This window comes from Rhineura floridana, chromosome 1 (assembly GCF_030035675.1).
Source record: "Rhineura floridana isolate rRhiFlo1 chromosome 1, rRhiFlo1.hap2, whole genome shotgun sequence".
Taxonomy (NCBI): domain Eukaryota; kingdom Metazoa; phylum Chordata; class Lepidosauria; order Squamata; family Rhineuridae; genus Rhineura; species Rhineura floridana.
Genome location: NC_084480.1, coordinates 73,968,453 through 73,996,392, shown reverse-complemented (window position 1 = coordinate 73,996,392; position 27,940 = coordinate 73,968,453). Strand labels below are relative to the sequence as shown.

General features: G+C 43.1%; 1 protein-coding gene across 10 annotated transcripts in view; it reads left to right on the top strand.

Annotated features, from left to right (window-relative positions):
• EPB41L4A (erythrocyte membrane protein band 4.1 like 4A) overlaps nucleotides 1-27,940 on the top strand; it is a 160,282-nt gene that overhangs the window by 87,109 nt on the left and 45,233 nt on the right. For all 10 annotated transcript variants that reach the window (XM_061623929.1, XM_061623940.1, XM_061623950.1 and 7 more), the window contains 2 exons: nucleotides 2,417-2,494; nucleotides 21,537-21,658. In XM_061623929.1, the coding sequence (XP_061479913.1) occupies nucleotides 2,417-2,494; nucleotides 21,537-21,658 (200 nt within the window). The remainder of the gene's footprint in view (nucleotides 1-2,416; nucleotides 2,495-21,536; nucleotides 21,659-27,940) is intronic.

Here is a 27,940-nt window from a genome sequence, read left to right as displayed (position 1 = left end):
ATCTGGTATTTGTTAGCACAATATTTGAGTAAAATTCTCTTGAATTCTAGAGTTGCCAAAACTTGACACAGATTTATTTTACAAAAAAAATATATTGTAAGTATTTTTCAAATTATTTTTAAATGACTGGCTTCAGTCCTAAGTTGCTCCTTAGTTCATGTGAGGAATAGAGCAATTTCCACAAACTCATCTCCTACCTGTAGACTACCACACCACATCCCACGCCATTCCCAAGAGTCCACGAAACCCAGGAGCAGATTTTCAAGGGCTGCAGAGGTAAGGGGTGGATGGAAAACCTCTGAATTCTGTTCCATTCATGGAAGAAAAGTTAGCATCTAAACCTTTGTCCATCTGTCTGTCTCTCTAAACAACCAAACAAAAAAGGCTCATTGAAGCTGAACCAGCATTCTATATAGAACAAAAAGATTCAATTCAGTTCAATGTTTCTCTTATTTCTTTCTAACTTTGGACATGTGTATAATGCATTACGTTCCTTTATAATTCAGTATGACTAAATTATGCGTCCTCTGTACTTATTGGAAGAGCATTTTATGACTTGATGTGCTGACTGGATAAGTGTTGGTTTTTTGTTTTTTTAATGGATTGCTGACTGCTGTTCTGCCTTGCTGGATCACTCTCTAGTCTAACCTGATAGCAGCTATCAGGTTGCTGTGACCTGTTAACCTCTTTTGGTATTGCACATAGCATACAATTGACCACAGATTTCACTTAGGAGTTTTGTCTTTTTTGGTGAGGATTGTGAGAATTTTTATTGCAGAAAAAAGAAGCAGTTTTCCTTACCATATTCTTTTGCTTTCCTTTCCTTTTTGGTACTGATAACTGCTAGGGCCATTACAACTTGGACCACTGTTTTTTAGGTTTCTGAGTGCTCACATAATCTTAGCTGAGACAAAACCAAGCAAACATATTATTTTATTTCTATCCTCCTCATTATAACATTTCCCTGCTTTTTGTGGAGCATTTCTCATTCTGAATGACACCCTGTGGTTCTACCTCAGGGGCAGAAAACCTCAAGCCCAGGGTCAAATGTGGCATTTGAGGGCTTTCTGTCAAGACCTCAGGACTCTCCCAAGGCCATGTCCCCTTTCCAGGCCACATTCCTCCCCAGTCCTCCTCTATGCTTTCCTTGAGTGCTTTTACCTGGCTGGAATGTATCTGATCTGTGATGGTGTCTCTTGCTCGCTAGGATGGAGAGGGGAGATTGTGTGTATAAACCTCGGGCTTTTTGCATAGCTATACTGTAGCCTACTGTATAGTGTAAGAGACAGATCCATTGCTCCACATACTTTTGCTTCTGACCCCACTCATCAGTGGCATGCTCACATGCAACTTCTGGAAGGTTCTCCACAAGGGGATGTGGCACTTGGGCTGAAAGCATTTCCCTAGCTCTGTTCTATCTCATTCAGTGCCAGCTGTTACAAAAGGAACTCAATCTTGCATCTTTATGCGCTCAGTGATAATTTTACCTGTTTTGAAGGGTAGAACAATTGCTATTCCAAAGCCAGAGAAAGCAGAAAATCCTAAGAAGCACATTGCGTGCCCTACAAACAAATAGCATGTTTAGTATTGAAAAATGATGTGAACCCATCTAGTGTGTATTCTGTTATGCATATTACATAATTTCAAGAGATTATAGAATTGGTGGGATTAATTTTCAGAACTTTGTTGAAATAGGTATTGGAAGGGTTTGTCTTAGTTCTATAGAATTGGTAAAGTCTCCAATTTTCATAGAAATGCTCTTGAGATAATTGTAGTAGACAAAATTTGTAGCAATCCTGCTCATCATTAGAACCTACCTATGGGTAACTGTGTGGAGAATTGCAGCTCTTTTAATAGAGCAGCATAGTTATAGTTCAAGGACTCCACCAGCTCAATTAATGGGACTATAATGTTCTTGACTTTGGCTTAATTGTACCCCATATTTACAAAAGTCTTATTATACAACTTGTCAACCATCAGATCTCATACTCTGTTAACATTTATATTGTTCTACCATACAGTTTACCCTAAACTGGGCAAAATGCTTAAAATTCCAGAGTATACCCTATGAAGTAACATGTATCTTGCCCTGATCAGCAGAAAGTTAATTGTGCTTGTGTTCTTTTGAAATCATTAAGACTTACGTTGGTATTGATCAAGGGAATGTAAGCATGACTAAATATTTTTGTTCATGCTTGTGTTATGTTTAAAAAGGACCACAACAAATCTGGCTTTCTGTTTTAAAAGAAAGGAACAAATATGATGGCTTGCCTTCTAGCAACAGAATCTTTAATCTTATACAATTATCTGTAAACGGGGTTATCACTTAGATTGTCTGTGTTCTCTTGCATAACTCCATAAGGGCAAATGTACTGTATTTAATTATGATATAATTTTATTTTTAAAACTCATACAGAATGCCAGAAAATGAATTGAATTCTCTATCAAGAAAACTTGGCAAACTTGGATCTCTTGGCTATAAACACCGGTATAGGTAAGATATGACTTCAAACCTTTATATTAAACTCTTTTTAATGTTTGGGTTTATGATAATAGAATTATTTTAGATATATTTCAATGTGTCTTTCTGGAGCAGCTCTTATATTATAAGCACTGTTTAAAATTGATTACCTGAGCTTATCTCCTCCCGCATCTTATTAAAATTACATGCATTGTACTGTGTCATGAAAAATATAATATGCCTTGAGAGACTGTGCAGAAATGGCTTAAAGGAGGATTGGGGAATTTGTGCCGTGCAGATGTTCCTGGACTACATTTCCCATCATCACTGACCATGGTGGCTGGTCTGATGGGAGCTAGACTCTAACAGCATATGGAGGGATGCAGTTTCCCAATGCTTGCATTAAAGCTTAAGCTACATTTCTTAAAAGCCAGAATTAGTTTATTCTAGTGGCAAAACTGCAGGCTTTCCTCAAAGGATTGGACTGCTTCATTGTTTGTAGTAGGAATGTGCTACAATTGTGCACAATTCAGATTTGGTCCCAAATTTTCCATTAATTCACTTATTTTCAATAGTTGAGGATCGGATTTTAATGTAGCGAATTTCCACTGCTATTTTTGAAAAAGGTCTTTTTTTTTTAAAAAAAATTGCCTTTAAAACATTCAAGTAAAAATATCAATATTTTTAAAGGAAATGATATTTCCATTAAAATATTGATATTTTTTCTGAGCTCAAAAAATATGGATCGGTAAAAGCAGCAGATAGCAGATAAAGAATGAACTTGAATCAATGTCAGCCTGTTCAGTTGATGGAATGCTTTCAAACAGGCACCAGACAACGGATCCCATCCCTAGTTTGCAGTGGAGTCATACTGGCTAGAGATGCATGTGTTTGCCATTTCCTTCCTGAAGTATATAAAGAGCATTTCCCATTGACTCTTCTAATGAACAAAAATGACTAAAAAACATAATAAACAAAAAATAATTACAAAAAAATACAGTGGTTATTTCAACTTCTAGATTCTGAATCATTAGGACATTTATTTATATTTATTTGTAAAAGTATTTATGTACTGCCCTCTTCCAAAACATCAGGGTGTTTGGTTTTATCTAGTGGTGGGAGTTGGTTGGTTTTTCTTTTATGTTGCTAAGAAATTATGTAGCTTTGACATTTCCCCTTAGCCTAAGTAATGTAAAGTTGATAGAATTTCTTGATTTGAGATGCAATACGCATATCAGGACCAAACATGCTCTCAATACTGTGTTATACGCATCTGTAGAAATAGTTTTATTGTTTTTAGGGTTTATATTTGTTTTGTATTCTTATTTTTATCTTGTTGTATACCACTTCAATGTCTTTAGGCTTTGAAGTGGTTTATAAATAAAATAATAAATCCACATTTATTGCAGCACAGCCAAGGACAGGGGCAGATAATTGTCTTGCAATGCTACAAATGTTTTAAATGTAGATTGTTTCATAAATAGCTGGTTTATCATTTGGATACCTTTTGTCTGCCCAAGTCCTCTACAATGATTTGTTCTATGGCTAGTCAAAATCTGTTGGCTTTCCCAAAGCACTGCCTCCTCCTGAGTGAACAGGTCAAACTGAAAGTGCCTGGCAACTTGCATTCAAACTTTCCCAAATAATGAAGTCCTTTTGTTACCAAGATTTTAATGGAGCTGGGTGGTGGCAGTTCATGTTTTCTGGAAATCAGAAGAAGGCTAGGACTGGGGAGGGCAGCTGTGGGAGAACTAGAAGAGGTCCTCAAATGCAAAGATGTATCACTGAACACTAAAGTCAGGATCATTCAGACCATGGTATTCCCGATCTCTATGCATGGATGTGAAAGTTGGACAGTGAAAAAAGTGGATAAGAGAAAAAATCAACTCCTTTGAAATGTGGTGTTGGAGGAGAGCTTTGCGCATACCATGGACTGTGAAAAAGACAAATAATTGGGTGTCAGAACAAATTAAACCACAACTGTCACTAGAAGCTAAAATTATGAAACTGAGGTTATCATACTTCGTACACATCATGAGAAGACATGATTCACTAGAGAAGAAAATAATGCTTGGAAAAACAGAAGGGAATAGAAAAAGAGGAAGGCCCAACAAGAGATTGATTGATTCCATAAAGGAAGCCACAGACCTGAACTTAGAAGATCTGAACCGGGCGGTTCACGACAGATGCTATTGGAGGTCGCTGACTCATGGGGTTGTCATAAGTCGGAGTCGACTTGGAGGCACATAACTACAACAAGCAAATTTACATAAAAAAGGAAGAAATTATGAATATAAAGCTAAACTTGTGTTAGCTCCTTCCTTACACAATTGAGTTTATGCATGCATGGTAAACCCACTAAGTGCATATGTGCCTAAGCAAATGTTGAGATGCTTAAGGATAACATTTGCTTGTTTGGCTCCCTTCTGGTATTTCATTGGTAAAACAGAATCTGTCCCTGCAGAGCCTATTCATATGAGTCCATCAGAGTAATTACTGTTTTTTACATACAGTATAATTGCTCTTCACTCATTAGACAAATCCACCTGGATGCTTTTCAATCATTCAACTGTAGATGTTTTGGCAACTGGGAGTTATCGCTGGGAAAGTGTTGTATTTTGTATTATGAATGAGTGTTTAAGAACAAAGCTGGCAAGTCCATGAATTTTGCTTTTGTTGCAACTGAAATGTTATCAGATCTTATTGTGCAACAGGAAAAACAACAGTACATTAGCTTTGAAATGGTTCTTGATTTGAAATGTTTTGTTAGTACTACTTGCAGAACATGTTGCTTGAAATGTAAAACTTGACATTTTAGACATCATTGTTCCCAAATTTTTCTTACATGAAGATACTGAACTTTTTTTTTTACTATTGATGCTTAAATTATTGTTGTTTACATTCCCACATTGGTAATCCATAAAGCCACATTGATCAGAATATAGTATTAAAGCATGGGTCTCTTCTACTTTCTGTACTTAACAATATTTGGAACAGATACATTTGAGGATTGATATGTTTTAAGATGACTAGCTTATTGAGCAACAAATTTATAGGAATGCTGATTTGTTGTGGTGTCCAATATCTAGAGTATTCTACTTCTAAGAATGTTTCATTTTCCTAATGCTCAAGTTTATTGTCCCTGGGAAAATGCAATTCTTTTCCCCAGTTATCAATGCCAGTGTGGACTGGGGCACTGTGAGGAATTCAGCTGCATGCATAGTGGACCATGGTATCACTAATAGTATGCAATCAACTCCCACTCAGGTCTGCACCATGTTACGATAATTTTAAAAGTTTTGTTATTTATTTATTTCTAATATTTGTATATTGTATCTCATCAAAATAATATCAACTGTATGTTAAAATAATTCATTACAAAACAATTAAAAAACCATTCAATCCACAATAAAAACAGATCACAATTAAGGATCATTCAGGTGGTATCAGAAGCCAGAGACAGGTTAAGTAAATTTATTTATTTATTTATCTATTACATTTATATACCGCCCCATCCCCCTTTAGGATGCACACCTTAACGTAGTGAGGGGGTTTGAGAGTGTTGAAGAAGCTGAGAGCAGGAGTCTAGACCAAGAGGCTAGACTCCTAGCAGGGGCACCCAAGGCAGATTGCTCAAAGCTGAGACACCAGACTAAGATGCATCCAGACTCAGAGGAAGGCAATGGTAAACCACTTCTAAATACCTCTTACCATGAAAACCCTACGAACAGACTATCCAAAACACGACCCGCTACTGGGGAAGAACAACGGACAAGAACGAATAGCACTGTGGCTAATGACACAGCTGGGTCAAAGCCAAAAGGAAGCCCAGAGGCTGATGCACACAGATGCAAAAGCAGAGTCCAGAGTTGTATGATGCACACAATAGGAACATGGAATTTGAGAAGCATGAATCAGGGAAAGTTAGAAATTGTCAAGCAAGAAATGGAACGTATCAACATTACAATACTTGCATGAGTGAATTAAAATGGACTGGAATGGGACATTTTCAATCAGGCAACTACAAAATATTGTATGCAGGAAATAAGAAATTAAGAAAAAATGGGGTTCCTTTAATAGTGAGAAGTGATGTAGCAAAAGCAATTAGGAACTACACCGCAAGGTCTGAGCGAGTGATATCAATGAGATTAAACAGGAAACCTATTAACATAACCATCATCCAAGTCTACACTCCAATGTCAAACTCAGAAGAATTGGAGAGATTTTATGCAGAAGTACAGGAGGAAGTTGATCACACACCAAAACAAGATCTTCTGATAATCATGGGGGACTGGAATGTAAAAGTAGGGAACAGAGACGAACTAGGAATTGTGGGGAAATGGGGCTTAGGAGACCAAAATGAAGCAGGAGAAAGACTGATTGAATTCTGTGAAGCCAATAATTTGTTTTTTGTGAACACATTTTTTGAGCAACTGAAGAGACAACTGTACACGTGGACATCACCAGATGGTCAGTATAAGAATGAAATTGATTATATAATTGGTAACAGAAGATGGAGAAGTTCCATACTTTCTGCAAAAACAAGACCAGGAGCAGACTGTGGTACAGATCATGAACTGGTCATATCGAAAATCAGAGTAAAGCTAAAGAAGAACAACAAGCAATCATTATGCCAAAATACAATTTAAATAACATCCCAGAAGCATATAAAGATCAAATAAGGAACAGGTTTGTGGCTTTAAACTTAGTTGACAGAGAACCGGAAGAACTATGGGGTGAAGCAAGAGACATTATCAGGGAAGAATGCCAAAAGACAATACTGTGACGCCCTTCCCTGGCTCTCCCTGTCAGGTTCCTACCTGCTTGTGGTTACTGCCTGTCACTAGGCACCACCAGGGACTCCACCAGTCCGGACTGTCCTTTTTTATGGTTTCTCTCCCCGCTCTAGCACAGATCTCAACAGATCCCCCTGCTAAGCAGCACCACCAGTCACATCCTATAACCTGTATTCCCAGAGACTCTGCCTGAGTCTCTCTATCAGGTTACCTCTGTGACTGCGTGCTTAAACTGTCCCAATCCCTTTGTATCAATGCAGATAATCCTGGTTTGCTCTGAATACTTGTGGTGCCACCATTTGTTACCCTTCAGCCTTGGTATTTACCTTACCCTCCCTTCTGGTCTGTGGAACCCCAGCCAAGGATCAGGCCTTTGGTAAACCAAATATATTTATTAAATAACAGAGATAACAAGATTACTTTATAAAGGCACTTAAGCATATGGTTTCATCTATTCCTGAGGTACTGGTCTTAGTATTAATCCGAACTCCACACTCTCCTCACATCCACCAACTCTCCACCCAATCTCCTCTCAAAAACCCACCAAAACAACCCACTCATGTTCACCGTCCACCCAGATTTAACTGTCATCCTTCCATTTATACTCTCAGCCATTCTAAACACTCAGCCAATCATCCAGCATTCTACTGCCCATTCACTCCCCCCTCCTCTTTCATTCCACTTACCATGTATCTCCTATACAAACAGCACTTACCATATATACACGAATACATGAACATCACATTTCCCCCCCCCTTAAAATAACGGCAGAGTATTATTCCTGTTCCAGGATTCATACGCCGCGTTAACAAATAAAACAAGTCTCTCTGGGGAAAATGTCTTTCTTTGTTTCTCCGTCTGGTCACGTCACTGCAGTCCCAGCCACCTGCCTTGACAGTCCATCGGCCAATACATTGTCCTTGCTTTTGATGAACTGGAAGTCCACTTGATAGTCTTGTAGGGCCCAGCACCACCTCTGCAGCATAGTATTGTGGTTTTTCATAGTCTGTAACCATAACAAGGCCCGATGATCCGTTGTTACCGTGAATCTTTGTCCCCACACGTATGGGCGCAACTTATTCAGTCCCCACACGACCGCTAGGCACTCCTTTTGGACCGACGAATAGTTTTTCTCCCTCGGCGTCAGCTTGCGACTCAGATGCGCCACTGGATGTCTGGTGCCTTCTCTCTCCTGCAGCAAGACGACTCCCAGCGCGAGGTCTGACGCATCTGTAGCCACGATGAATGGTTGCTCATAGTCTGGTGCTATTAATATGGGTCCTTGGCACAAGGCTTGCTTCAGCAGATCAAAAGCCTTCTGACATTCATCCGTCCATACCACACGCTCAGAACACTTTTTCTTTGTCAATTCATGCAAGGGGGTTGCGATTTCCCCAATATTTTCCACAAACTTCCTATAAAAACCAGCCACACCTAGAAATGCCCTAACTTGCTTTTTGGTTAAGGGGATAGGCCACGCTTGTATTGCCTCCACCTTGCTCCATAAGGGGGTGATTTTCCCACTCCCCACCTTATGTCCTAAATAGACCACCTCCTTCAACCCAAACTGGCATTTCTTAGCTTTTATTGTGAGGCCTGCCTTTCTTAATGCCTCTAATACTGTTGTCAGGTGTTGGACATGCTCAGGCACCGACTTGCTAAAAATGGCCACGTCATCGATATAGGCCACTGCAAAATCTACCATGCCTTGCAACACAGTATTGATTAGCCTTTGAAACGAACTTGGTGAGTTCTTTAGTCCCATGGGTAAGGTCACAAACTCATATAACCCATCTGGTTTACTGAAGGCAGTTTTGGCTCTGGATTGCTCGTCTAGTTCCATTTGCCAAAATCCTTTACAGAGGTCTAACGTAGAGATAATGGTTGCTGCCCCCAATAACTCTAACATTGCGTCTACCCTGGGCATAGGATACGCATCTGGGACCGTAATTTTATTGATTAGCCGATAATCAATGCAAAATCTTGTCGTTCCATCTTTTTTCGGAACCAGGACAATACTTGAGGCCCAGGGACTGATAGATTCCCTGATCACTCCTAGTTCCAGCATATCTTCGACCTCCTTTTTGATCTCACTCAAAACTTTCCCATTCACACGGTATGGCATAGATCTCATTGGGGCATGATCTCCAGTATCAATGGAATGTTTGGCTATACTGGTTCGGCCAGGTTTATTGCTAAAGAGATCCCCATAGTTTTTCAACACTCTCAGAATCTCTTCTCTTACTTCCTCCTGCACCTCCTCTGACCATTCCAATTGATCTACCCCTCCTTTGTCTTTGCTTTCCTGTACCAAATCCGGAAGTTCAGGCCCACTTCCCTCAGGGAATAAGGTAACTTGCAACACCTTTGCATCCCTGGTATGGTAAGGCTTTAACATATTTACATGAACCACTTTGCTTTTGTTTAATTGGTCTGTGGTGATTACATATGTCACTGTGTCAAGCCTTTCTCTTATGGTATATGGTCCTTCCCAGCTAGCCTGTAATTTGTCATGTTTCCTGGGTATGAACGCCATAACCATATCTCCCACATCATACACACGTTCCCTGGCTGTTCTGTCATACCAGTAACTTTGCTTCTCCTGTGCTTGACTCAAATTCTCTTTCACTACTTCCATCATTGATGTGATCCGCCATCTCTGCGGCCTCCTGCACCGATGTAGGGGAACGGTCTTTGACCAGGAGCCTTATTTCTGGTGGTAACTGATGGTATAATTGATCCAGTATCATGAGGCTTTTCACCTCTTCCACTGACTGAGCTTTGGCACTACTCATCCACTTTCCAAATATATCCATCAGCTTTGCTCCCAGTTCAACAAAAGACCTCCCTGCTTGGATCTGACAGTTTCGGAATAACTTTCTAAAATAGTCAGGTCCCAGTCTGAATCTTTTATATACTGCCTCTTTAAACTCAGCATAGGTGACGGGCCTGTCTGAGGGGAAATATTGGTATACCTCTGCCAATTCCCCTTTGATCAGGTTTGATAAATACTGCATGTATTTATCTTCAGGTAGCCCCCACAACTGAGCTGCCTTTTCAAAGGTTGTGAGATAAATTTGAGGATCTTGACCAGGCTCATACACAGCAAAGTCCTTTGGAGTAATTTTTATTTTTGCTCCATCTCTGTCTTTCCTTGTCTCCTCAGAGCGAAATTTCTCTCTATCCAATTTTAATCTTTCCCCTTGTATCTCAGCATCCACTCTCATTCTCTCAGTTTCCATCCTCAATCTCTCAGTTTCCATCTTCAACTTCTCAGTTTCTAACTCTCGCTGTTTGTCTTTTTCCTCAGCCTCCCATCTTAACTTCTCTCTCAAATACTCTATATAAGTGGGATTGCTTAAGTATCCTTCTGGGGTCTCTTCCCTGACAGGTTGTTTTTGCTGGGCAGTTGCAAATCCTATAAGTGCTACCCTCAATTCATCTACCCCTTTACCCTCGTGAGGTAAATTGAATGTTATACACTTCTCCACCAGCTCCTCTCTTTTCATTTTTATGTATTCAGCCATGGTGTTTGAGTTCACTCACTCTTTGCCACACACTCTTTGCCAGTCACTCTCACAAGTAATCTTGTTTTGTTATTTCTGTTTGCCACACCACTGTTAGGGATTCTCTAGTGATGTAGTCTCCTTTGTTCGTATCCCACCGCTACTGCCACCACATGTGGCGCCCTTCCCTTGCTCTCCCTGTCAGGTTCCTACCTGCTCGTGGTTACTGCCTGTCACTAGGCACCACCAGGGACTCCACCAGTCCGGACTGTCCTTTTTTATGGTTTCTCTCCCCGCTCTAGCACAGATCTCAACAGATCCCCCTGCTAGGCAGCACCACCAGTCACGTCCTATAACCCGTATTCCCAGAGACTCTGCCTGAGTCTCTCTATCAGGTTACCTCTGTGACTGCGTGCTTAAGCTGTCCCAATCCCTTTGTATCAATGCAGATAATCCTGGTTTGCTCTGAATACTTGTGTTATTCTCTTCACCGCTGCCACCATTTGTTACCCTTCAGCCTTGGTATTTATCTCCTATACAAACAGCACTTACCATATATACACTAATACATAAACATCACAAATACCTCTAGTTAAAAAGACAAAAAGACCTCAGTGGATGACTGAAGAAACTCTTAAAATAGTTAAGGAGAGAAGGAAAGCAAAAGGTGATAGAAACATGGTCAGAACCCTAAATGCAACAATACAGCGACTAGTACGTAGGGACAAAGAGAACTATTACAGTAGTTACTGTATAGAAATAGAAGAGGAAGCGTTTTATGTGGGTTCTTAGATAATTTCCTTTGGGGAAAAAAATGGCACAAGCATTTGCCAGCTACCTCAAGATTTGCTTCAAAACAAAATGATACTGAATTGCATTGTGAATAATATCGTGCACCCAGCCATGTAAAGAACAATGTTGGGGCTTGAATTAAGATTCTTGGAGCTTCTTAAAGATCATTGATTAGTTTTCTTGGACCGTTCTGAGCTGATTCATATTGGGTGACAAGGTGCAAAGAAGGAAAGGGCACCTTTAACTTTGGTATATTTTAAAGGTTAATTAAATAGCTAATTTGGAAGTGGGACTTCTAACATCTGCAACTTGTCATTCTGGGAAGAGAAGAGCTTTACCTGCAAATGTTCCTTCTTTTTCACATCTGCTAAAATAATTACCTTGACCTCTTTTGCATCTGGTCAGGCTAAGAACATAGTTCTCTAGATGCACTAGAAATCAGAACTGTATGGGCACAGCACCATAAGGAAAGATGTAGTGGTGATTTTCACTGTGTTTGTGCAGTGAAGAGCAGTTGCACTAGTGTGGTGAGTACTGCTGACGGATCAGAGGAAGTTGGTTCACACAAGTTCCCCAGGTGATGTGGAGGTTCACCCATGTGATCTTTGTTTTTGGTAGCAACCATGCTTTCAGAGGATGGTGATTCCATCCTTATTCACTTCTAGTGAACAGATTTCACCACTTCCTGGGAGGGTGTGTGTCAAGCTTTGGCCAAGCTCCAAGACAGGCTGGGGCTCCAGGACTGCCATTACCTAACAGATTGATAGTAAGTTTTTGCATCAAGCAAGTGAGGCAGGGGAATTGGTCCAATAAACACATAATAGAACATCAAGAGTGTTTTCCTATCTGACCTGCACCATGTTCTATTTGAAATGCTCTTCATCAGATTCAATCACACTTTGCATCTATTATATACAACATGTGCTACCTCGAAGTCAATTTTGTATTTTTTTTTTTAAAAATAACCCCTGCTGGGAGGAAGGGCGGGATACAAATTAAATAAACAAATAAGTAAAACTTGAAACTTGAGGCAATGTGGCTCTACCCTGCCCCCTCACAAAGAAGTATAGTCCCTTAAGGGACCTTTCTCCTAGTAAACACAATGCCTTCTGTTTTGGCCAAAGAAAACTTGAACCCCCACATGTCTCTTTAACTAAGAATCTAACTTGGATATCAGGGCTTTATAGGACTTGGTGTGTCTCAGTTGGCTTGTGTGTTTGTGGGGGTGAGGGGCATCAGCTGACTATGTTCAAATGGGAACTGAATATTTAAAGCAATAAATGAGTTAGGCCCCAAATATCTAAAAGACAGTCTTCTTCCCTACACAGACCCTCTTGGGTATTAAGTTCAACAGAAGAAACCCTCAGAAGTTTGGGCTGGCTGACTGGGAGAGGGTGTTCTCTGTGGCAGTCCCTAAGCATAGATGGCACCTTCATTATGTAGTTTTTGTCATATGCTGAAAATAAACCTCCTTACCCTGGCCTTTGATGCATGAAATTTTGTAGGACCTACCTTATCCTCTTATCCAGTAATTTGTTTTTATTGATTTTAATATTGTATTTTAAAATGGTTGTAGCCCACCCTGGAACCTCATGGTGAAAGATTGCTAAGAAATCTAAACAACAGCAACAACTGCAGTCTAGAGGGTGCTGTTGATCTACGGAGCCTAATCTTCCTAGTTTCCTTTAAGGATCAGAGTTAATGACCCTTTAAGGGCCCTGATTAAGGGCCAGAGTGCTGGTGGTGCAGGAGCTAAGGCATTGAAGACTGGTTGTTGGAGACCCTGGTTTGAATTGCACTCCCCAGTGTCTTACAGGTGGGCAAGACGCAATGGCAGAGCACATGCCTTACATTCTTTGGTGTCTCTAGCTATTAGAAGGAGATTGAGTTGAAGCTACCTACCTACATAATATATCTCGACTTCAGCAAAGCTTTTGACAAAGTGCCCCATGATATTCTGATTAGCAAGCTAGCTAAATGTGGGCTGGATGGAACAAATATCAAATGGATCCACAGTTGGCTCCAGAATCGTACTCAAAGAGTGCTTATCAATGGTTCCTTCTCAAACTGGTTGGAAGTAATGAGTGGGGTACCACAGGGCTTGGTCCTGGGCCCAGTGGTCTTATTTATTTATTTATTTATATTTATTTATTAAATTTTTATACCGCCCCATAGCCGAAGCTCTCTGGGCGGTTCACAACATCAAAATATCAACATACAATTTAAAACCACACATTAATCAATTTAAAACATAACTCATTAAATTTCCAAATAAACCTATACTAAACTAAAATAGTAAAATACTAAAAATACTAAAATACTAAATGCTACAATACTAAAATGCTAAAACGCTAGAATGCCTGGGAGAAGAGGTAGGTCTTAACCTGACACCGAAAAGACAACAATGTTGGCGCCAGGCGTACCTCATCAGGGAGATTGTTCCATAATTTGGGGGCCACCACTGAGAAGTCCCTTTTTCTTGTTACCATCCTCCGGGCTTCCCTCTGCGTAGGCACCTGGAGAAGGGCCTTCGATGTTGAGCGCAGTGTACGGGTAGGTTCATATCGGGAGAGGCGTTCCATCAAGTATCGTGGTCCCAAGCCGTGTAAGGCTTTATAGGTTAAAACCAGCACCTTGAATCGAGCCCGGAAACATATAGGCAGCCAATGCAAGCGGGCCAGAACCGGTGTTATATGTTCGGACCGCCTGGTCTGTGTTAACAATCTGGCCGCTGCATTTTGCACAAGCTGCAGTTTCCGAACCGTCTTCAAAGGCAGCCCCACGTGGAGCGCATTGCAGTAATCTAGTCTAGAGGTTACCAGAGCGTGGACAACTGAAGCAAGGTCGTCCCTGTCCAGATAGGGGCGTAGCTGGGCCACCAACCGAAGTTGGTAGAAAGCACTCTGTGCCACCGAGGCTACTTGAGCCTCAAGTGACAGGGATGGTTCTAAAAGTACTCCCAAGCTACGAGCCTGTTCCTTCAGGGGGAGTGCAACCCCATCGAGGACAGGTTGAGCATCCACCATCTGGTCAGAAGAACCACCCACTAACAGCATCTCAGTCTTGTCTGGATTGAGCCTCAGTTTGTTAGCTCTCATCCAGTCCATTGTCGCAGCCAGGCATCGGTTCAGCACATTGACAGCCTCACCTGAAAAAGATGAAAAGGAGAAGTAGAGCTGCGTGTCATCAGCATACTGGTGGCAATGCACTCCAAAACTCCTGATGACCGCACCCAGCGGCTTCATGTAGATGTTAAAGAGCATGGGGGACAGAACTGACCCCTGCGGAACTCTATACTGGAGGGTCCAGGGTGTCGAGCAATGCTCCCCAAGCACTACCTTCTGGAGACGACCCGTCAAGTAGGAGGAAAACCATTGCCACGCAGTACCTCCAACTCCCAGCTCAGCGAGCCTCCCCAGGAGGATACCATGGTCGATGGTATCAAAAGCCGCTGAGAGATCAAGGAGAATCAACAGAGTTACACTCCCCCTGTCTCTCTCCCGACAAAGGTCATCGTACAGGGCGACCAAGGCTGTCTCCGTGCCAAAACCAGGCCTGAAGCCCGATTGAAATGGATCCAGATAATCGGTTTCATCCAAAAGTGTCTGGAGCTGGTCCGCAACCACTCGTTCTAGGACCTTGCCCAGAAATGGAACATTTGCTACCGGCCTATAGTTATTAACAATTTCTGGGTCCAGGGAAGATTTCTTCAGAAGTGGTCTCACTACCGCCTCTTTCAGGCAGTTAGGGACCACTCTCTCTCGCAATGAGGCGTTAATCACTTCCCTGGCCCAGCCAGCAGTTCCATCCCTGCTAGCGTTTATTAGCCAAGAGGGGCAAGGATCCAACACAGAAGTGGTTGCACACACCTGTCCAAGCACCTTGTCAACGTCCTCGAGCTGCACCAACTGAAACTCATCCAAAAAATCAGGACAAGGCTGTGTTCTGGAGACCTCATATGATTCAACTGCTGTAATATTGGAGTCCAAGTCCTGGCGGATGCAAAAGATTTTATCTTGGAAGTGCCTAGCAAATTCATTACAGCGAACCTTAGTTGGTTCTACCATGTCCCTAGGGCCAGAATGTAATAGCCGTTGGACAATTTTAAAGAGCTCCGCTGGGCGGCAGATAGATGCTTTAATAGAGGTAGCAAAGTAACACTTTTTTGCTGCCCTCACTGCCCCTAGATACAACTTGGTATAGGCACTTACCAGTGCATAATTGCATCCATCAGGAGTCCGTCTCCATCTGCACTCAAGCCGTCTCCTATATTGTTTCATCGCTCTCAGCTCTGGAGTGTACCATGGAGCCATATGAGCTCTACACAGGAGAGGGCGCGCAGGAGCGATCATGTCAACTGCCCGGGTCGTTTCTGTATTCCACAGTTCAACCAGGGTTTCGACAGGAGCGCCAGCCCTATCAGCCGGAAAGCTCCCCAGAGCCCTTTGAAAACCATCCGGATTCATTAGTTTCCGAGGGCGGACCATCTTAATGGGTCCCCCACCCTTGCAGAGGGGAGAAGCCATAGTAAGTCTAAACTTCAACAAGCGGTGATCTGTCCATGACAAAGGGACTGATGTAAGATTCCCCACATTCAGATCACCATCTCCATGTCCAGTCTTCAACATATTTATTAATGACTTGGATGAGGAGGTACACAGCATGCTTATCAAATTTGCAAATGATACAAAATTGGGGGGCATAGCTAATACCGTGGAAGACAGAAACAAAATTCAAAGGGACCTTGATAGGCTGGAGCATTGGGCGGAAAACAACAGAATGAAATTCAACAGGGATAAATGCAAATTCTACACTTAGGAAAAAGAAACCAAATGCACAGTTATAAGATGGGAGATACTTGGCTCAGCAATACAACATGTGAGAAGGATCTTGGAATTATTGATCACAAGCTGAATATGAGCCAACAGTGCAATGTGGCTGCAAAAAAGGCAAATTCTATATTAGGCTGCATTAACAGAAGTATAGTTTCCAAATCACGTGAAGTATTAGTTCCCCTCTATTCAGCACTGGTTAGGCCTCATCTTGAATACTGCATCCAGTTTATTTTATTTATTTATTTAATTTAATTTATATACTGCCCTAAGCCTGGAGGCTCTCTGGGCAGTGTACAAAAAGATAAAAAACAGCACAATATATAAATACAATAAATACAATAAATCAAGAAACAAAACAAACAACAAAAGAACCAAACGACGTCCAAAATACAGAAATGCTGTTAAAATACACTTTAAAATGCCTGGGAGTATAAAAAGGTTTCCACTGGTGCCGAAAAGATAGTAGCGTCGGCGCCAGGCATACCTCATCGGGGAGACTGTTCCACAGTTCGGGGGCCACCACTGAAAAGGCACTAGCTCTAGTCACCACCCTCCGAGCTTCTCGATGGGATGGTACCCGGAGGAGGGCCTTAGATGTTGAGCGCAGTGTAGGGGTAGGTTCATATTGGGAGAGGCGTTCCACCAGGTATTGCGGTCCCATGCCGTGTAGGGCTTTACAGGTCAAAACCAGCACTTTGAATCTAGCCCAGAAACAAATAGGAAGCCAGTGCAGACGGGCCAGAACAGGTGTTATATGAGCGGACCTTCTGGTCCGCGTCAACAATCTGGCCGCTGCATTCTGGACTAGCTGTAGTTTCCGAACAGTCTTCAAGGGCAGCCCAACGTAGAGCGCGTTGCAGTAGTCCAATCTAGAAGTTACCAGAGCATGAACAACTGAGGCGAGGTCGTCACTGTCCAGATAGGGACGTAGCTGGGCTACCAATCGAAGATGGTAAAAAGCATTCCGTGCCACCGAGGCCACCTGGGCCTCAAGAGACAAGGAAGGATCGAAAAGAACTCCCAAGCTACGAACCTGTTTCTTCAAGGGGAGTGTAACCCCGTCAAGAACAGGATGAACATCCACCATCTGAGCAGAGAAGGCACTCACCAACAGCGTCTCAGTCTTGTCTGGATTGAGCTTCAGTCTGTTAGCTCCTATCCAGTCCATTATCGCGGCCAGGCAACGGTTTAGCACGTTAACAGCCTCACCTGAAGAGGATGAAAAGGAGAAATAGAGCTGCGTGTCATCAGCGTACTGATGACAACGCACCCCAAAACTCCTGATGACTGCACCCAGCTGCTTCATGTAGATGTTAAAAAGCATGGGGGACAGTACCGATCCCTGCGGGACTCCACAATGGAGAGTCCAGGGTATCGAGCAATGTTCCCCAAGCACTACCTTCTGGTGACGACCCACCAAGTAGGAGCGGAGCCACTGCCAAGCAGTACCCCCAACTCCCAACTCCATGAGTCTTCCCAGAAGGATACCATGGTCGATGGTATCAAAAGCAGCTGAGAGATCAAGGAGAATCAACAGAGTCACACTCCCCCTGTCCCTCTCCCGACAAAGGTCATCATACAGGGTGACCAAGGCTGTTTCAGTGCCAAAACCGGGCCTAAAACCGGATTGAAATGGATCAAGATAATCAGTGTCATCCAAGAGCCCCTGGAGCTGGCCGGCAACCACCCGTTCCAGTACCTTGCCCAAGAACGGAACATTCGCCACAGGTCTATAGTTGTTCAGGTTATCTGGGTCCAAGGAGGGTTTCTTCAGGAGCGGTCTCACTATCGCCTCTTTTAGGCAGTCAGGGACCACTCCTTCTCTCAAAGAGGCGTTTATTATCTCCTTGGCCCAGCCGGCGGTTCCAGTCCAGCCAGCTTTCACTGGCAAGGGTCCAGAACAGATGTGGTCGCCTGCACCAGTCCAAGGATCTTGTCAACATCCTCAAGCTGTACAGACTGAAACTCATCCAATAAATAAGGACAAGACCGTGTTCTGGATGCTTCATTAGATCTCACTGCCATAACATTGGAGTCTAAGTCCCGGTGAATGCATGCGATCTTATCCTGGAAGTGCCTCGCGAACTCATCACAGCGGGCTACAGATGAATCCATAATATCCCATGGGCCAGAATGTAAAAGCCCTCGTACAATTTTAAAAAGCTCCGCCGGGCGGGAGAGAGATGCCTTAATTGTGGCAGCAAAATATCTCTTTTTTGCTGCCCTCACTGCTACTATATACCGCTTAGAAGAGGCACTTACCAAAGCATAATTGCATTCGTCAGGAGTTCGCCTCCATCTGCACTCAAGCCTCCTCCTCTCTTGCTTCATCACTCTCAGCTCCACGGTATACCATGGAGCTGTATGAGCTCTACATAGGAGGGGGTGCATGGGAGCGATCGTGTCAACCGCCCGGGTCATCTCCGTATTCCACAGTCCAACCAGGGCTTCGACAGGAGCGCCAGTCTTCTCAGTCGGAAAATCCCCCAGAGCCCTTTGGAAACCCTCAGGATCCATTAGTCTCCGGGGGCGGACCAATTTAATAGGTCCCCCACCCTTGCAGAGGGAAGGGGTCGCTGTGAGCCTAAACTTCAGCAAGCGGTGATCTGTCCATGACAATGGGGTAGATGAAAAATTCCCGACCACCAGATCACCATCTCCATGTGGCGAAGATCAAATCAAGAGTATGTCCCGACACATGCGTTGGGCTAGTAACAACCTGAGACAGCCCCATGGTTGTCATGGAGGCCATGAAGTCCTGAGCCGCCCCAGATAAAGCAGTCTCGGCATGGACGTTGAAGTCCCCCAGTACCAATAGTCTAGGGGACCGCAACAATACCTCCGAGACTACCTCTGTCAGCTCAGTTAGGGAATTTGTTGGGCAGCAGGGTGGGCGGTACACCAACAAAATTCCCAGTCTGTCTCTCTGGCCCAGCACAAGGTGGAGACACTCCAAACCAGTCGTCACCTGGACAGGGTGCTTGGTGAGTGAGAAAGAACTCCTATAGACCACAGCAACCCCACCTCCCCGTCCTTCGGTTCTACCATGATGCTGAACCGTATACCCAGGTGGGCAGAGCTGGGAAAGAGCAACGCCTCCCTGATCGCCCACCCAGGTCTCAGTTATACACGCCAGGTCGGCAGCCTCCTCCACGATTAAATCATGAACAAGGGAGATCTTATGGTGAACCGACCTGGCGTTTAACAACAGCACATGGAGATCCGAAGGCTGACTGATAGAACAACCAGCAGTCCTGGGGATGTGAGGAGAACCGGAACAAGTCACAGACACTACTTGTCTGGGACGAGTTCCCCTTACCTGGCACGTTCTCCTCACAATGCCGTACCTCCCATTTCCCGTCACTACGCTAATTGGGGCCCCCGAAAGTCTCCCCGGTCAATGTATAGTACTCTCTCCCAGGCACATATTAAAACAAATAAAACTCACATATACACACACACCAAGTCACAGACACCCACACAATACACATTCACACCAATACACACTAAATTCACACACACACACACACACACTTAATCAATCACACACTACAATAAACATACATATAATACAACCAAACAATATTAAAATAACTACAAAACTTCCAAATAAAAAATAAAACTCACATACATCACCAACTCAATCATTCACACATAATACACATGCAACCATATTAGTTGCCTCCAGGTGGCAACGAGACAAGATGTTACAATCTCAGAGGCTAAACTATATTGGCAACAAGCCGCACTTAAAGAAGTTCTGGTCTCTGCACTTTAAGAAGGATGCAAACAAACTGGAACAGGTTCAGAGGAGGGCAACAAGGATGATCTGGGGACTGGAAACCAGGGCTGTGGAGTCAGAGTCGTGGAGTCGGAAGCAATTTTGGGTGGAGTCGGAGTCGGTAGAAATGTACCGACTCCGGCTTCAAAATAAATTTTGATTGACAATTTTTTTAAAATATAAATTCCAAATGTCAAAGAAGCTTCCCATGAAGTCAGCTGTAGTTGAGCATTTCACCATAACTCAAGATGGAAAACATTTTGTGTGTCCGTGTATGACACAGGACCCAGATGAACACAAATGCTGTGATGCCAAGATCAGTGCATATTCAGGCAGCGATAAAAATGCTCCTGTGAGAGCTTCCAATTTAAAAAGACATTTACAGCCCTTTTCAGGGCTGTGGAGTTGGAAGTAATTTTGGGTGGAGTCGGAGTTGGAGTTGGAGTCGGACAGTAGAAAAATAGAGGAGTTGGAGTCAAAGGTTTGGCGTACCGACTCCACAGCTTTGCTGGAAACCAAGCCCTATGAGGAGAGACTGAAAGAACTGGGCATGTTTAGCCTGGAGAAGAGAAGACTGAGGGGAGATATGATAGAACTCTTCAAGTACATGAAAGCGTGTCACACAGAGGACGGCCGGGATGTCTTCTTGATCGTCCCAGAGTGCAGGACGCCAGATTTTAACTGGACATCAAGAAAAACTTCCTAACTGTTAGAGCCATACAACAATGGAACCAATTACCTGGAGAGGTAGTGGGCTTTCCAACACTGGAGGCATTCAAGAGGCAGCTGGACAGCCGTCAGGAATGCTTTGATTTGGCTTCCTGCATTGAGCAGGGGGTTGGATTTGATGGCCTTATAGGCCCCTTCCAACTCTAATATTCTATGATTCTACCTGCTTTAGTGTCAGTTTTATGTCCTTTCATGGATTGTTGCTGGGATATGTTTTATTTTGTTACCTTTTTTGGGGAAGTAAGAATGTTTGACAGAGATTCACTCAGTGCTTAGCTGGCCAAAAGAAAGGAAGTAAAGGAAGTACAAAATGCAGGTTTACTGTGCCTCTTCAATGTAACTATTTTTTAAAAACACATGCTGGAAAATGTAGTAGGGAATTCAATTTCAAGGAGATATTTTAAGTTAAACTTGAAAACTGGCATTAGGGGATGAAGGAAGTTGTTATATTGTAGGGCAGTGGGCCATATTTTTTCTTTTTACTGTTTGAACTGTAGAAAACTTATGTGACTTATGATGGAACTTGGGAAATAGTGTGAACCTTAAACTGAACTAAAATAAAATAAATGAATTTCTGTTCTGAATTTTTTTTTATTTTGCAGTTTTTCATTAAGCACATTTTCTTGCATTTCCTAGTGGGAAGACAGCTTTGCAAATGAAAAAAGACATTTCTATCCAGCTTCCTCGACCTGACCAAACAGTTGAAAGAAGTCGTAGTAAGACTTATCCAAAAAGAGCATTAAAAACACAACAAATTGGTAAGTAAAGTCTAGATCTGTTTTGTTGCCTATGGATCACACCTCTTATTTCTAAGGTTCCCGGCTGAGTAGTGTGCAGCCTGTTCTAGATGGGGTCACACTTCCTAAGAGTGAGTTCGTAGTTTGGGGGTCTTCCTGGATCTACTGCTGTTGCTTGAGGCTTGGTGGCGCACAGTGCCTTCCACCAGTGTCGGCTGCACTGGTCCAATTCTGATCCTATATGGACAGGAATTACCTGGTAACCTCAAAATTGGATTACTGCAATGTGCTTTACATGGGGCTGCCTCTTCAGACACTACAGCTAGAGCAGAATGCAGCTGACTCATATTTTGACAGGCCCAAGGCAAGCTGATCATATAACCCTGCTGTTGGCAGAGTTGCAGTGGCTGCCACTACATTTCCAAACCCAATTCATAGTGCTGCTTTTGACCTATAAAGTTGTGTAGGCTCAGGACGCCAATGTCCTTTGGGGTGCTTTTCTCAATATGAACCTGCCCAGACCCTTTCATCTTCATTTGAGCCTTTTTGCTGGGTGTCTCCTCTGAAGGAGTCTCAGAGGATTGCAACAAGGGGCCTTTTTAGTTGTGGGTCCCTGCTTATGGAATGCTCTCCCCAGTGAGGGCCATTTGGAGCCATAATTAACATCCTTTTGGTGCCAGGAAGAAAATTCTCTTCTCCTAGGCATTTAATGAATTGCGATTTTGATGTCCATTGACTGTATGTTTTGGATAGCGTTTTATTAGATTTGTTTTATAGGTTATTGTATGGCTTTTATTGTAATACATTATTCCTTTTTCTGATTTTATGGTGTGCTTTATACAGTATATAAAAATGTGTAAGTTGCTTGTAGACTCCTTATGTGCCAAGTGACTAATAAATTGAAATAACAAGAGAATATTGTTGCCAGTGATATAACGTCCACATATTCCCTTAAAGTCACAGGAATCTGCTTAAATAAATGGTACAGACATTGTTCCTTTGCAGCCATGTGTAAGTCACACCAAAGAGTAGTAGAAGTGAGAAAATGATGGTGAGGAATACATGAATGACTTCTTGAAGGGCTTTTGTTTCCCTGAAGCACAGTGCTTAATGAAGTGTGGAGGTCTGTGCCACTCCACACGACCTCTAGCTCAGAGCTTTGTGGACTATAGTTCAGTCCTTTAAGCACTAACTCTTTTCCACAGTGAAATATAGATTTCATTTTTAAACCCTTATTTGTTTATTATTTTACTTCCTGATGACTAGAGGGTATTTTATTTAATTGCTTACTACGTTTATTATGAATTTTTCTTATATTTTTGTAGCTGATTTTTATGTGTAATGTTTATTTTGATAGTAAAGAGGATCTTCTGTTGATTCTTGCTTATAGAATGTAGAAATTTTAGCTGTGGCTAGCTGAAACAAGCCAACTTCATAAACTATGGTTTGAAGTCTGTTTCAAGAACCTACACTTAACATTCATCAAAATTTGTCTAGGTTCAGATGTAACAGCAAGCTGAGATTAATCTAAAGCAAAATATCAAAAGCTCCTCGTGGCTGTGCTGGAGGAAGAAGATGAATGCATGGACCTGAGGCTGTGGCTCATTTTTATAATACATATAATACTAAACTACGATTTTAAAAATAAATAAAAATTCAGCTGAGGCTTCAGTCAGCAGACTTAGGGGAAGAGGCAATTTTTGTCAATCTCCCCCCTTTTGAATGACCATCTAAATATTACAGAGATGTGGGCAACCCTTTGGAAAAGCATGAGAGGTGGTGCAGTGTGGCAGCAAGGGAGAAGGGAAATCACATCCTTCCCTGTTCTAGGATATTGCCTGAAGGCATGTGAGGCCACCATCTTGCTGAAGCTAAGAAGATTTGGGTCTTTTCACTGCCTGGATGGGAGATTGCCTGGGAACTACATGTATGTCGCCTTGGGTTCTGTGATGAAAGAAAGGCAGGTTATACTGTAAATGTAATAAATAAATAAATAAAATTTCTAACTGCAACCAGCACCTGAACTTCATGTTAAGACCACAACATGTGTTCTTACTCTTAAGAAACTTCTACTTCTATGTAGCCAGGGCCACTACCTATGCATAACTGTTTTATTGCTGCACATCATCATTTTCCTGACCATTAGAGATGTGGTGTGTGAGTGCCTGAGGCTTTGCTACCCAGAATGTAAAATAGCCTCCCAAGAAAGGTTCATTTGGTCCCTTGACTCCCCAGGTTTTAAATAGGCAAGTGAAACAGTTTTCTGATGGCATTTTCAGGATATATTGCCTTTTAAAACTTGGTTTTATCCTACTGCTATTGTTGCCACTGTTAGATTGTTGTGGTTTGTTATTCATTGTAATGCTGTTATTATAGTCATTGTAGAAAGGTAGGTAGAAATGCTGATATACATAAATGTATCCTGCTGGATGGGTAATTGCATATGCAAATGGATACCTCATGTACAGTGTGTCCTTCTCTTGTTCAACAACTAAGTTTGTGTGTATAGAGAACTTTCAAAAACATTCCATTACGATGCTCCGTTTTGGAGGGGGATTGGTGGGCTTTCATCGTTTTAAGGGCTCTATTTGCACAGCATCAGATTATGTGATTTTTATAAAAATTGTATGAGCTTATGTTAAGCTAGTTATAAGATTACATATTTTAGATTTTCAGAAATTACAGTGTAATGCCACATATCTTTTACTGGCATATTTAGTCTATACTTTTTTTTTATTAAGCCAGATAACAGTAGGCTTTTATAACTGAATGTTTTATCTGGTATATAACGAAATACTCAAACATACATGGAACAGCTTGATCCAGTAAGCTTATTTAAAGATTTGGTCATCCAATATGTAGGTTACATGCTTGATCCTGGAGTATTATCCATGAACAAAGCATAGAAAATTCCATCTTAACTTAACCGTAACAAAACTAGTGTAATATCTAACATGCATTGCATTTGTCTTATGATAGGCTCTGTGTTAATAAATAGTCCTTCTCTGACCACAGTAGTTAATGTTTACAAGCAACAAAACCTTACTTGTTTACTCTCCTAGGATCATAAATTGGAACTTTAGCACTACATCACAGTTTCCACTAAGATATAATAGTCTAGTAGTTTGTTTTATTTAATTTTACTAAAATAAAATAAAGAAGGAATGAAAAACTAGAGTTTTTTAAAGCTCTAATCTGTGGATGTTTTGGTTCAGCATTCAGACTGACAAAGGTTGTCATTCGGCACCTTCATTTCCTGGCACCATTTTTTTTAATTATGGGAATAATGCACAGTGTGTCTCACTGAAAAGCTGTGATCTTGTGAAATACACCTTTTCCATAGGAGGTGGGCCATCACCGTGGGGATAGTTCCACCTATCGTGCGAAGGCAAGAATGTTTTTGAAGTCAAGACTAGGGACGTCATGCCCCTCCCACTCTCCAGTTCATTCTTGCCTTTGTACAAACAAGATTGGAATTTCACGTAGCATTTAGCTAAGTCTCATATTTGTTTGTCTATTTCTCTTTAAAACCTTTTTTCCGTTTTTTGTGTCTAGCCTACTGAGGATCCTCAGAGACCGCGGCTGCGGCTCTCTTCCCCCTTTCCTCAGGGCTATTTAATTTCTTTTATTTCCTTGACTGGGGGCTCCCTCTGAGACCGCGGCTGCGGCTCTCTTTGTTTTGGCAGTTTCAAGCCCCCTCCCCCCCCGGCTCTGTCGTATCCGTAGCCAGGGGGCTCCCTCAGTGACCGTGGCTGCGGTTCTCTTTTTGATCGCTTTTGATCACTTGTGAGGGAAGGGGAATCCCCCTCCCTCCTCCCCCTGATCGTTGCCGCGGCTGCGGCTGATCCGATCTCAGCGGGAGCTTGCAGCTGCGGCTCCCGCCGTTACTCCTTTACCGCAGATCGCCCTCGCTACGTGGCTTAAATCCCACTGCGAAGGGCTTTACAGACCGCGATGGCGGCTCTCTCTGCGGCGGCTGCCGTTTTTTCCTCTACCTGCTTCTTCCAGAGTTTTTCCAGAGCCGCTACTGCGGCTTTCGGCGAGTCCGTGCTGGGCAGCCCTTCCCCCAGTTCGCTTCCGACGGCCGCCATTGCTCCTTCTCCCTCAGCCCCCTTTTGATCATTTTTTCCCGCCTGTTTTTCCGGGCGCCATTTTTTGAAATTCAAAATTCCCGCCTTTTTTGTTACCATTTATTAAGCATCGGATACCTCCCCTGCAGGCTATCTATCTGTATGTTTGTGTATATGTGCTGCTGACAAACTTACACAAGGCTGATTTACACACATTTTTACTGTGGCTGTAATCCTTGTGGCTGAATTATATTATCAAGGCTGGAGCTCCAATCCTAGTGGGCTGGATTGTATTATCAAGGCTGGAGCTTTAATCCTAGTGGCTGGATTACATTATCAAGGCTGGAGCTTTAATCCTAGTGGCTGGATTACATTATCAAGGCTGGAGCTTTAATATCAGTGGCTGACATATTAAATCTGATTTACATTGTATATCCTGCCCCCTCTGGGGCCGTGAACAAGCCAAAAACACAGCCTACAGCACTAATCTGAGTGTGCCAACTCTAAAACAGCCTATATTATATTAACGTTGATACCTCAGTGCATTCTGCCCCCTCTGTGGCAGTGCATTTCGCCATCTGCCAGTGTATCCTACCCCCTCCGTGGTAGTACGCTGTGCCAGTTCGGGTCTTTACATCCTGCCCCCTCCGTGGCAGTGTACTGCACCCAGGCTTATATAAGATGGCAGAACAGCCAGGCATGTCACCATCAACACACATGGTGCCAGATCAGCCAGACATGCCACAATCAGCCAAGCCACAACATCCTAACACGTCTAAGACCAGACATTCCAAAGCACTGGCTAAGACAAAACATCTTTCCAGCCATAGTAAACCAAAGCGCCCTCGTTATGTCTCTGTGCCAACCAACGCCACAGCACAGACACACATAAGTGACATTTTCCATTCTCCTACTACTGCCTCTGACGAGGAAGAGTTTGTTGGCTTTCCCACTCACTGTTCGCCTAACGAACCTACCTCTGGTTTACCGCCTCAAACTTCTGTTCCATTAGTTCACCAGGCACATACATCTCCCACATCTGGTCTGCAGCTGTCTCCTGATTTCCTCTCCCAACTCCAAGCCATGTTGGCTTTTTTCACGTGAATGCAGTCACTGTCACAAGCTCCTGCCATACCCCCACTCAACATGGACCAACGTGCGTTCCATGAAGCTCATCCTTCCTGTTCACCAGATCCCTTTGATGTAGCCAGAGGCAGATGTACGGATGAAGCCTCGTATGCGGAGGAGTCAACTTTCACTGACCATGTTGAAGGAGACGACTGGAGCGACTATTCAGATCATGAGGAGGATACTTCGTATCGCTTGTTCGATACCTCAGATTATCAACCGCTAGCACGTAGGGTACTTCATACCCTTGGTCTCCAGACTGCGCCTTCAACTTCGTCCGCACCAGCTATCAAAGGGGCCAAGGTCCTCAAATCCCCTGCACCTACTGAACACTACATCCCGGTGCCGGACCCAATTGCCAAATTAGTCTCCGAAGAATGGGCTCATCCACTCAAAGCCCGACGCTTCAAGAACCTGGCTGACAGATTGTACGCCCTAGCCCCAGACTTTGCCACCAAGTTAGATGTCCCTGGCATAGATGAACCAATCGCTCGTCTCGTTTCAAGATCTCTTTTGCCCAGGGAAGGGGAATCCCACCTAAAAGATACTACTGAGCGACGAATAGACTTCGCCCTCCGCAAGAATCACGAGGCCACTGCCTTAGCCATGCGTGCCTCCGCTTCAGCCTCCATATTCTCCAGAGCCTCTATGATGTGGATGGATGACCTTCTAGAGGATGCTAACCCTGATCCTGTCGCCTTCAGAAGAGCACTATCGAAATTACGTAAGACAGCAGCTTTTGTGGCCGATGCCACTTTGGATGCCACTCAATTAGGGGCACGAGCCATGACGACTCAAATAGTCGCTCGTCGCACCCTCTGGCTTCGCCACTGGCAAGCTGATTCGGCGGCCAGACTGAACCTGTCCAAGGCTCCTTACTCCAGATCTCTACTCTTCGGCGAGGAAGCTCTAAAGGCAGTTCTGGTTGATCCAAAAGACGCCCAAAAACTGGTTCTGGCCACAGTCAAGAACATTGACCACAGGCTCTTCAGGCGATTTCCCTCCTTTCGTTCTAACCAGTCCTTTCGAGGAACGTGGCCAGGAGGACGAGGCCGCGACTTCAGACCCTATGACTCCAACGCATTCAGGGGCTCCTGGAACCGAC